The 12104-nt window shown below is 41.0% G+C and overlaps 2 protein-coding genes and 1 long non-coding RNA gene across 3 annotated transcripts; 1 reads left to right on the plus strand and 2 right to left on the minus strand.

Moving 5' to 3' along the window:
- Positions 1–1041: 1041 nt before the first annotated feature.
- Positions 1042–2600, minus strand: LOC115675260 (late embryogenesis abundant protein At3g53040-like). The gene is made up of 3 exons (XM_030597860.1): positions 1659–2600; positions 1397–1530; positions 1042–1252 (listed from the first exon to the last, which is right to left on the minus strand). The coding sequence occupies exons 1-3, from the start codon at positions 2598–2600 to the stop codon at positions 1042–1044; spliced, it is 1287 nt and encodes a 428-aa protein (XP_030453720.1).
- A 1656-nt stretch (positions 2601–4256) lies between these two features.
- On the minus strand, positions 4257–5661 carry LOC130135167 (uncharacterized). Its single transcript, XR_008814640.1, has 2 exons — positions 5521–5661; positions 4257–4565 (listed from the first exon to the last, which is right to left on the minus strand). It is a non-coding gene; the product is annotated as an uncharacterized LOC130135167 (long non-coding RNA).
- Positions 5662–7418: 1757 nt separating this feature from the next.
- Positions 7419–11807, plus strand: LOC115675259 (beta-galactosidase 15-like). The gene is made up of 18 exons (XM_030597859.2): positions 7419–7574; positions 7713–7808; positions 7965–8077; positions 8196–8262; positions 8368–8460; positions 8635–8778; positions 8876–8964; positions 9053–9158; positions 9247–9334; positions 9436–9554; positions 9654–9815; positions 9908–10116; positions 10218–10321; positions 10445–10557; positions 10655–10888; positions 10980–11191; positions 11301–11577; positions 11691–11807. Exons 1-18 carry the CDS (start codon positions 7419–7421, stop codon positions 11805–11807), a joined length of 2499 nt encoding a protein of 832 aa, XP_030453719.2.
- The last annotated feature ends 297 nt before the right edge of the window (positions 11808–12104 follow it).

The raw sequence follows: 12104 nt of genomic DNA on the forward strand, positions 1-12104 counted from the left end.
CATGGATGAGAACATCTCAGGCAAGGAAGCTGGCATGTGGCAGGAAGAGAGAAAGTCAAAGGATCGATGGAGGAATGAAGGAAGGAGGAAGGAAGAGTCTGTAAATCAAAATGTGAGAGAAATTAAGATCTCTCAAGATGGCTGTCCTCAAGGGTGTTCTTTGATGAGAGATTACCGAAATGGGGGCACTTGAGAGAGAATGTGAATGATGGTTCGTCACTTCAGAGAAGAGTGGGGATGTAAGCTAAGGATAGGAGAAATTTCCAACCCTTTCAAGACATGTTATTTGATACAGGTTTGCAAGACTGGTGTTTCAAGGGACAATTTGCATGGAAGAACCACATGAGAAAGGATAGAGAGGAGAGAGTTTAAGCCATGTACTGGGGTCAAAGTTGGTATGGCCAGCTAATAGGAGGGCTGCCCTCACTATTAAGATCAGCTTATCACCTTCAAAAAGCTGAGCAAAGGAGGGGGTTTGATTAGAGAGCTTTCATCTTCACACTCCATTGATGACACTCTTTTGAACAGTGCGGCAAAGATTAAGAACTTCCTTTGGAGGGTGTGATCAAGTTCAATGTAATATCGAAAATCTATGGAAGAGAGAGATTAATGAATGTAACAAGTGCCCTTTCTGCCTTGAAATAAGACTCCCGGAGCTTGCTCAGTTGTCGTGTGAATGGTACAGGGGGTGTATTGTTCGAATGGTGTTCGGATTAGACTTCCCTAGCTGAGTACTAGTCGCCATTGTCCATCACACACAGAAATATACTTGGTAAGATTATTTTCATGTATGATCACGTTACATACAACAAAACCAGCAAAATCCGAGATGAAACCAAAAGGAAATGCGACAAAGAAAAGGGTAACGAGCACAGCATTGCGTCACAGCCAATAACGTGTCATCTTAGCCATCCGAGCCTTTGCCTCATCGAGGCACGCCTCACATCTTGCCATGGCGGTCCGTGGTGACGCACACGACCCCTTCGTAGTCGATGCGCCCAACGTCCTTGAAAGTCTGGCCGCTCATCTGATCGGCTGCCGTCAGCTTGGAGGCTTTGGCCCCCGGCGGGTGTCCTCGACATAGACCTCCACCACCTTCTCGGCCTCGGCCCTCTGGTCCCGCCCCTCGCCTTCATCCCTGCCGGCCATGCGCGACTCATTTTTCTTGTCGCTTGGCTGTGTCAGCTTCTCTTTGATTGCCCCCATGACGCTCCCTGTCGCGCCCAGAATCGCTCCTCTCTCCTCTTTGCCCCTAACCACATTAAAACATACATATAAAACCATTACCGAATTTGTAACACATGGAGCGCCAAGAATATTTGAACGATCCAAAGTTGGAGCACATTTTCAACGCAAATATGTAAAACAATCCAAACATTTGTGAATTATATTTGACCTGTCTCCCTCCTTGTCCCAAGCTTCCTTGTTCTCTCTGGCCCTGCGTGCCGCGTCATCCTCGTACTCTCTCTCCTTCACCCTCAACTCTTCCATCTTCCTCCTCGCTTCCTCCTCCGTCTCCCTCAGTTTCTCCTGAAAAATTCACCAAAATTAATGTCTCCATTCTCCGTAGCATCACCAATCAGTCATCAAGTCAATACTATCATAACGTATAGTCGTGTGAAAACCAAAAAAAAAAACACTTATAGAGACCCTCTCACCTTGGCAGATTCAAGGCTCTCATACGTTTTCTCCTTGGTCTCCTCCTCCTTGCCAGACAGCATGTCCATGGCCCACCTCGCCGCGTCCGCGGCAGAGTCCTTCAGCTCGCCCAGCTTCCCCACCGTCGTGCCCTTCCCTTCCTTCGCCTTCTCCGCTGTGCAGTCCTTGGTCTCTTTCGCCTTCTCAGCCGCGTAGTCTTTGCATTCCCCTGCCTTCCCTAATGCTGCGTCCTTGGTCTCCCTCGCCTTCTCCTTCGCCTCCTTGGCCTTCTGTGCCGCGTAGTCCTTGTACTCGCCTGCCTTCTCCTTTGTCTTCTCTTTGGCTTCCCCGGCCTTCTGCGCCGTGTATTCCTTGTACTCGCTGGCCTTCTTCGCCTCCTCGACCTTTTGGGCAGTGTAGTGCTTGTACTCAGCTGCCTTCCCCAGCGTTGAGTCCTTGGTCTCTCTTGCCTTCTCAGCTGCGTAGTCCTTGTAGTCCCCGAGCTTGCCCTTGGTCGACTCCTTCGTCTCCTTCGCCTTCTCAGCCGCCTCCCCCGTCTTCTCCTTCACCTTCTGGGCCGCCGAGTCGGTGGTTTCCTTTGCCTTCTCGGTCGTGTAGTCCCTGTACTCCTTGGCCTTGCCCGTGGTGGCGTCGTAGCCCTCGCGGGACCTGTCAGCCGTGTATTCCGCGCCTTCACGGGCAGTCTCGGTGGCGTCGTGGCTCTTCCCGACGACCGCCTCCTTCGCGTGCTCGTACGTGTCCTGGACCACCCTCAGGACCGACCCGATCACACCAGGCCTCTGCTCCTGCGGCTGGTCCGTCGTGTCAAACGTGGCCGCTCTCTCTCCGGCCACTTCGTACTCTCGCTCCCTCTCCCGGTCGCGGTTCACGTCCCTGAGGTCGGAGGCCGCAATCCTCGCCGCCGTCTCGGCCCTCTCTTCCTTAGCTTGCCTCGACGCCATTTTTCTCTTTTCTTTTGAGCTGTTCACGTGTGTTTGGTTCCTCTCTTCAGAGTTTAAGGTATTGCTGAATCGGTAGATAGGGAGAAAGTCGAGATTGGAATGACAGGTGGAGCTGGGAGTGGAGCAAACAGCTGCCACGTGTCTTCTCTGCGCAAGGGAGCGACACGTGGAGGGCGCGCGGCGGAGGAGGGACACACGTCGTTTTGCATGCAAGTGACGATGAAAATTATCTACGAAGGTGGGGGCAAAGGCTCTAAAGTACTCTGCCCTAAATATTTTTTCGATTATATAACAAGATAAAATATATTGGCCTTTCTCAAATTGTAATTGACATGATTACAGATTATATATATATTTCGAAAGTCTCCAAATAAGGAAAATTACTAAAACAGTCCTAAATATATTGTAATTATTACAATTTAGTCCTAAATTTTTTGCATTTGTGCCAATTCAGTCTATCTAACTAATTTGGGCCACCGGCGTTGATATGGACGCCGGCCGTCCGACTGATGCTGACGTGACAATTTTCAATTTTTTTAAAAAATCTTTTTCCCTTTTTAATTTTTATTTTTTGCTTTCCTTCTCCCTTGGTCGGTCGCGGCAACTGGGGGCTCCTCGCTAGCCATTGTTGAAGCTTGCCCTCGCCGGCATTGGCGAAATTGTAATTGACATGATTATATACATTTCAAAAGTCTCCAAATGTGTTACAAAAAAGGATAAAGATGCACCGGGACACGCCAGCTATTCAAATGTGCCTCTTATGTGAGATTTATTGGAGGATTTATATATGAATTTAGGATGTGTTTGTTTGGGAGAAAACTCCATGATTAAGGAAAACGATTTCCAGAAAACCATTTTCCAGGAAAATCATCGGATTGCCAGTGTCTCTCCCTCTCTGTCTCTAGCCCCTCTTATAAGATCTTTCATCATTGACGTCTCTCCTTTGTTACCTCGCCGTCGTGGGCGTCCCTAATTTTCTATGCGCATTTCTCTCTTTTCGACACGCAACTATCTCTAGCACTCCTCTTTGCGGAATTCTGTGAGCTACTTATGCATTAGAAACTCTGCAATAGGAAATCGAAAATGGACTTGATTTCCCAGTTACAAGAGCAAGTCAACACGATGCATCGATCACTTCAATACTTTCGACACTCTTCAGAGAGATACGCCTTCCGCATAGCTCTCCGCGAGTTATCCTGAACTGCCCGCGGACTCTGCGGAGGACATTTCCTGTTTCGCTGAGCAACCCAAGCTGCCAAGCAGGTTCGTGTCTCTCAGGCTGCTATAGCAAGTATAGTTTCGAAAGGCAATCAGATTGAAAGCAAGAGGTCTCTATTACATTTTTTCCTCACAATATCCCATGCAGTACATGAGCTAAACATTTCATAGTTGAGTTTAGTACTAATGTCTCTATCTTCCCAATGAAATATTAGGAAAAAATTGTGCCACAAAGAGTTGCTTGGATAGCTACTACAAGAAGTAATCAAAGAACAAGTATAATGTTCAGATACCATCCAGAACAAACATCCAAAGTCAGATGCTTGTCAATATCCACTTTCTCTTCTATTGAAATGCTTGGTCTTCCCTTCTCTAGTTTTGCCCATTTCTACAGTATTGGATATATCCAACGCAAGAAATAGTGACAAACAAAGAATAACACAAAAATAGATTGTCATTTTGCTATTGAGACAAGGGAAACATCACAATGATGTAGAGTGGTAAATCAAGTTCGAATTAACAAGAACTACTTCAATCACAAAGCAGTAATCTATACTTCATGTCACATTAAAAACAACAGACAACTTATAAGAAGATACAAGTATTAAACATTCATTCTATGCCCACTGAAGTCATCCCACATTGCACGTGTGATACCATCTCTTTTTGCTGCCCACTCTCTGTTTTCCTCCCTCTCCTCTCTTTGTGTTTGTTGATGTCTTCTTTCTTGACTTTGAGATTCGACCTCTATGTTTAGTTCTTGCATAAAAGGATCATTAGGGTCAACTCCCATAATGAAGTTATGTAAGATACAACATGCTAAGACCACATCAACTTGAGTATCAAAAGACCAAAAGGGTTCATTTCTTAATCTCAGAGTTAGTAAAGACACAGGTTTTATCTCAAAGGTAAACCCAACAACAAGCATTCAAATAAAATAAAAAAATATCATCAAAAAGTAAAGACAAGTGCAGCTTAACTAGACATTTTAACAAACATGTTCAAAGGCTCAGGAGGGCTAGACTTATCACGATTCAAAACTTGATTCCGCTGAGTTTACTGCTCAAGAGAGCTAGACTCAGTGCAACAGCAGCATCACATGTGCACGATGATAGATTCTAAACAACAAGGCTTATGAATGATTTCAACGAGGTGTTGCAACAAAATTTATAATCAATGATTTTCTTTACCTCTGGACATTTTAACAAACAAAAGAAAAAAGAACACAAACGAGATCCAGCCCTAAGAAAGCTAAAAATAGGGTCGCAATTTCAGCAAGAGCAAAACCAACTCCTGAAGAAACATGTAAACCCATCACTTTGCCTAACAGGGCATGATATGTTACACATAAAAGCACATATCTCAAGAACGGAACCCTAACCAATGATAAAAGTGGAATATTCGTCAAACCATGAAACAACAACCAACTCGACTCATCTTGATAGATTACCTTTGATATGTGTTTTCATAAAACCATATATCGTCGAAAATTTCGAGCAAATCAACGACAAATCGAGCAAAAAGGTCAAGCGCTTAGATAAATGGAATCTCTAGGATATGATTTCTAAAATTTTGCTCGCGGAAGATGAACTGAAACGAGAATCAAATGACCGTAGCACAGAGAATCAACATCAAGTCCACGATGTAAAGCATTGATCAAATTTTCCGAGATTATTTTCAAATTGGAGAGGGGAGAGAGAACCTAGAGCTGTGTTGAGCGTCATTGAAGACGAGTTGGACCTTCAATGGCGAAGAAGACGAACTGAACCTTCAACAACAAAGAAGAAGAGCGTCAGTGAAGAAGATCTGAAGAAGAGCGAGCGAAAGAGCTAAGGAAGAGCAAGTGTACCTCAGAAAGGCGGGAGGGACTCGAGAAGACCAAAGGTGAGAGAGAACCCGATAAAGAGGGGAAAATGTTTTCATCTTCTCACGTCCAAGAATTCACTTTCTGAAAATTAAACATGATATTTGTGTTGACCGAAAATTATTTTCCATTGACCAAATCATTTTTAGACAACCAAACAACTAAAAGTCCGGAAAACACTTTCCCGGAAAACATTTTAACCGAAACAAACACACCCTTAATCCTTTGTTCTTGTTAGTGTCCTAAATATTTTCGTTGCGCAAACGTACTTCCATATGAAATCTTACCAAAGATAATTAATAAGTAGATTGTTTCCAACAGATCCGCCTATGAAATATCTGCGTCCAAGGATTTGGTAGTTTTTCTCTTTTGCTTTCATATCTGTAATTCTATTACAAATGTTTAATGGAAAAATTGAGAAAATGCTCTCTCTCATGCTCCGCACGTGTCACTTCACTTTGCTTTTGTGATTGCCATGCCCGACCCACGTTCGACCAAATAATCATTAGCTTATTGATTTGCCTTTCTCTGAGTTTTGTTTTCTTATCAAAATTAAATTTTAAAATATAGATAAAGATAATGTATCTTCTTGATATATTCTCATATATTATTTAATTTCCAATTTATTCGGATTATGATATAAAAGAAAAAAATTCATAGACTTGTATGTGCCGGAAATTTATTTTCAAAGTATAAAGATTTGCTTGAATGGTATATGCTATAGTTAACATATCAATATTTTCAGACCAAAAACATAGATTAACTGAAACTATGACGAACCCAAGTTTATTCCCATCATCAGACCTAGACATGTTATTATTTTGTTCAATTGAGGTTTTTCAAAACAAATTTGCTGAATTTTTAAAAATGTGTTACCTTTTTTTTGTGTACTTGCGAAGGTGAACATGTAGCCAATTAAATCATAGTGAAATAGGCCCAATCAATTTTCTTTTTTGTTAGAAAATAAGATAAAGTGGACACTGAGGCTCGCAACAACAAACCACACGATTTCAAACTTCTTAGTTCATGATCTTGCTTATCCATTGCAGCATCTTTTCCTAAAACTATAATTACAGATAAAGAATTTAAATAGCTGTCAACAAGAAATTAAAAAGAAGACAATGCATATACTCCAATTAATCAGAGGAAACATCACCTCCCACATCACGTCTTCCACCTATAAAGGAAAAAGCTCTCGTGTTAGAAATTAAGACATGACAAAAAAACTTAAGAGACCACCTTTTAGAATTTAGATAATGAAAAACACATAAATAGAAAAAAATTCAAATTTTATCGCTTCTCGAGGATGACCTTGTTCTAGTTAAGCCAGAATATCTTGTTTTTCTCGAACTCTATCTTTCGAATTGAGGATGCAATTTCGTTTACTAAGATAAAGTCTCGACATTCGTCCATAATGGTTTGGTAACCAAATTAAAAAACGACAGAACATCGTCCGATTAAGATACTAACTAATCATTAATTTCGTACATGGATAATACTTCGTAACAAGAAACAGCATGCATCGAGAGACCCTATCCAATCAGATAAGAAAGATTTTAATTCGTCTTAATCCCGAAACACTCGATAAGTCTCACCCTTTCCTCCTTCTCCGAGTGCTGTTATGAGCTCTCGTTATATATATATAGTGCTCGAGTTTCGCAGTCTGCAATTGCAGTTCTGCGAGCAGAGTTTAGAGTAGAAATAGTGCTGGTCGGACGGACATGGCGACCCTCGGTATGAGGTTTGCTGCTGTTCTAAGTGTTCTGAGCTTCCTTCTCGTCGCCTCTGCAATCCCTCTTGACGTCTCGTACAATGAAAGGGGGATCAAGATCAATGGTCGGAGCAAGATCATCATCTCCGGTTCGATTCATTACCCTCGTAGCACTCCTGAGGTAAAAGCCTTTTCGTGTTTTTATAGTTTTTTTCAAGTGAATTTGCTGAATTTTCGACGTGTTTGTGCTAATTGTTATGTATTAGTTCGCAAATTCAGATTCTAACTTAATCTTTAATTTTTGCAATTTTTTTGTTAGATGTGGGGTGATCTCATTAGAAAAGCAAAAGAAGGCGGTCTCAATGCCATTGAGACTTACGTTTTCTGGAATGCCCACGAGCCCCTGTACCGTCAGGTATTTCAACAATTTTTGAAGAACTTATTGTGTTTTACTAATTTACTCTTTATTTTGTTGTGAATTTTACTCTCTTTTTTTTTATCTCGTAAATTTTTACTCTAAATTGTGAATTTAATTCTCGTTTATGTGGTGGGGTGTTTTCTTTGTTTTTAGTACGACTTCGAGGGAAATAAGGATCTAGTCCGGTTTATCAAAACCATTCAAGACGCCGGGCTCTACGCCATTCTTCGCATCGGCCCGTATGTATGTGCGGAGTGGAATTATGGGTAATTATTGTTAAAATTTTTGGAATTGCATTAGTATTTATGAACGTGCATTGCCTTATTTTTCCTTTTATGAGTCATATAATAATAATTATTTTTTACTTCCAATTTTTATATTCAGAGGATTTCCCGTCTGGTTGCATAATTTGCCCGGTATAGAGATGCGAACAAACAACACCGTTTATCAGGTAATATAATTTTTATGCAATTTTTAGCTTTAATTTTTTTTAATTTCAAGATCTCTTATTTGAATTTCTGATGGATTTTTTTTATGATTTTGTATTGTAATTTAGAATGAGATGAAAACGTTTGTCACGGTGATAGTAGACATGATGAAAAGGCATAATCTTTTTGCTATCCAAGGTGGCCCCATCATCGTTGCTCAGGTATGTAAATCGACTTTCATACTCGGTTAATTTTTGTTTTTTGGGTTTTATTTAAGTGGTTTGATTGTTGTCTAGCTTCTAACCTTTTTCACTACTAATTAAATCGATTACGTGTTAATTAAGTGGTTTAATTTTGATTTATTGATTTGAGATTTACTTTGTGATTTGGTCAAGATTGAGAATGAGTACGGAAACGTGGAATGGGCTTATGGCAACAACGGGAAGTCATACATGAATTGGTGCGCGCAATTGGCCCTAAGTTATGGTGTCGATGTTCCATGGATCATGTGTCAACAGAATGACGCCCCATTGCCTTTGGTATGATTAATTGTAATCACTCATCAATATAATGTGAAATTCCCAAAGAAAAGAATTATTTTTGAGTGAATTAACATGTTTTCGTTTACTTGCGCAGATCAATACATGTAATGGATGGTATTGCGACCAATTTTCTCCTAATAATCCTAAGAGTCCTAAATGGTGGACTGAGAACTGGTCTGGATGGTAAGGGAAAAATTGTTTTCTTCCAAATTTTTTTGTAATGTCCAAAATATAGTTTTCTAATTCGGGTTTAATTTGAAAAATTAACTAGGTTCAAGGATTGGGGTATGAAGGATCCACATAGGACTGCCGAGGATCTTGCTTTTGCTGTAGCAAGATTTTTCCAATATGGTGGATCGCTTCAGAACTATTATATGGTAAGTATATATATTAATCTATTAATATACTTATTACAATTATATTATTTTAATGTACTTATGACAATTATTTTTTTTCCCTTCGTAGTACCATGGCGGAACGAACTTTGGTAGAACAGCCGGCGGTCCCTATATCGCCACATCATATGATTATGATGCACCACTTGATGAATATGGTTTTTATTTACCTGTTTTTTTAGTTTCAATTTCCATTACTATAAACAAAAAAAAAGCAATTTTGTTTAATTTTTTTGCTAATACTCGTCGCGTTCGATAGGTAACTTGAATCAACCAAAATGGGGACATCTGAAACGGCTCCACGAATTGATCATGTCCATGGAGGAGATCCTTACGCATGGAGTGAAGAGGGATGTGGATTACGGAAACATGATGTCGGTGAGTAATTTAGCTAATTAATTGAGATTTGAAATTAATCGAACATAGTCTCCTCGATGTCCCCGATAATAATTATATATATTTACGTTGGTCGATTAGGGCACCGTGTACATGTACGACGGGAAGCAAATTTGCTTCCTGGGCAATGCCAACTCAAACCAAGACTTCACCGTCAATCTCATGGGGAACAATTACACAGTCCCGGCTTGGTCCGTCAGCATCCTCCCTGACTGCTACACCGAGGTCTACAACACGGCGAAGGTGAAAATCGGACTCTTACATTTTGAATTCGGTACATTGCTAAAGCTCTTCAAGTGTGCTTTAGTGCTGATGAAACCCTAAATGTTGTGTAGGTTAATACCCAACAGTCGCTAATGGTGAAACTGCCCAATGAAGCTGACGATCAAACGGAGCCCTACGAATTGACATGGGATTGGAGGCCCGAGCATCCCGAGCACTTGCATGATGGCTTAGCTAAAGGAAGCGTGATGACCGTGAACAAACTTTTGGATCAAAAGACCGTCACTAATGACACTAGCGACTACTTGTGGTATCTAACTAGGTAAATACAATGAATGTTCTGATGTATTATATGGTGTTTTTGATTGTTTTGGTTATGGAATTACCACAGTTTTTAATGGTCTCTTCATGAATGTTATACAGTCTTGATTTGAGCAAGAACGATAGTCTCGTGGGCAAGAAGATAACCTTGCATGTCCACACCAACGGACACATCGTTCATGCTTTTGTTAACGGGAAGCACGTCGGTGAGTCGAGCTCTTATCTATATAATCTCCATTTAATTATGTCAATTACTATAAAATACAGTGATTAGTATCAAGGGTTGCTTCTTATTACTTACGTTGAGGTTAAATTTTATCTGAGTCTAGGGTCTCAATGGGGTTCAAGTGATCACTTGGAATTCATCATGGAGAAAGACATTAAACTGAAGCTTGGCAAAACCAACACAATCTCGCTCCTCAGTGTCACCGTTGGTTTGCAAGTATAAAAATTTATATTACAGAACTTTCTTTAAAAAAAAATTGAAGTTTGCTTTTTAGTTTTTCATTAATTTAGTTGCTTGATAATATTTCGAGCAGAATTATGGGGCCAACTTTGACACGACCAAGGTCGGGATTCACGGCCCGGTGAAGCTGATCGGCAACAAAGGCCAAAGCGACGAGGTGACCAAGGACTTGTCGACCAACCCGTGGACGTACAAGGTGGGCTTGAACGGCATGGAAGTAAAGGGACTCCAATTGGACAACGCACGTCACCAACATGGATGGAAATCTTACAATCTCCCTTCCAACAGATTGTTCATATGGTATAAGGTAAAAAGAGAGGAATGGTTTTTACCCAGACCCTTTGATTTATTTGCTTAAATTTGCTGATTTACTGTATTTTTTTTTGGAATTTCGTCAGACAACCTTCAAGGCTCCTTTGGGCAGTGACCCTGTGGTCGTGGACTTGCAAGGGCTTGGCAAAGGCGTTGCTTGGGTCAATGGCCACAACATTGGCAGGTTCTGGCCGAGCTACGTTGCTGGTGAGGATGGTTGCACTACAACCTGCGATTACCGTGGAGCCTACAATTCCAACAAGTGCTTGACCAATTGCGGGCAACCTAGTCAAAGATGGTAATAAACAGTAGACATCCACTTGTTATTGTGAATTTCTTTCGTCATAAGACATGTTGTTTTTAGGGTTTTGTTGAGACTATGGATGATGATTTTTGCTCTCGTGTAGGTATCACATCCCACGGTCCTTCCTTGAAGACGATGGCAACAAGCTGGTACTTTTCGAGGAGTTCGGCGGCACGCCGCTCCACGTGAGGTTCCAGACTGTCACGGCCGGGACGATCTGTGCCACTACCGACGAGGGGAAGAAGCTGGAGCTGTCGTGTCAAGGTAGGCGCGTGATGTCAGCAATCCGGTTCGCCAGCTTCGGCGAGCCGACGGGTGCTTGTGGGTCTTACGCGAGGGGTAGCTGCGAAGCTCCCAACACGCTCTCCGTCATTCAGAAGGTAATGAACAAATAAAAATACCCTTTTCCTAATTACTATTATTGAATGCTTAGGTTATTTTTGGGATTATTTTTTCCAAGACACAAACTAAGATATAAATCGGTTATTTGCAGCAATGTCTTGGACAAGAGAGCTGTACGCTTGATGTTTCGGAGAACACTTTCGGACCCACGGGATGCCATCAGAATGTTTATAGACTTGCTGTTGAAGCTACTTGCGATTCTCCATAGTGTATTTTGGTTTATTTTTGTAGGATACTCTTTAGTTTATTTAGGTTTTCTTTTAATTGGGTACAAGGGTTTTACATATTTCATGTTTCTTAACCTTTGGTTAGGATCTTTTGGTTTATTTTTGTCGGATACTCTTTAGTTTATTTAGGTTTTCTTTTAATTGGGTACGAGGATATTACATGTTTCATGTTTCTTAACCCTTGGTTTATGATGATTTACTTATTTCATACTCTTGGAATCATATTGGTTTGATTACTACTTATCTTTCTTTAGGAACATCTTTCAATTTTTCAGCAC

This window comes from Syzygium oleosum, unplaced genomic scaffold (genome assembly GCF_021117445.2).
Source record: "Syzygium oleosum isolate NSW1041296 unplaced genomic scaffold, Sole_v2.1 Sole_v2.28, whole genome shotgun sequence".
Lineage (NCBI taxonomy): Eukaryota > Viridiplantae > Streptophyta > Magnoliopsida > Myrtales > Myrtaceae > Syzygium > Syzygium oleosum.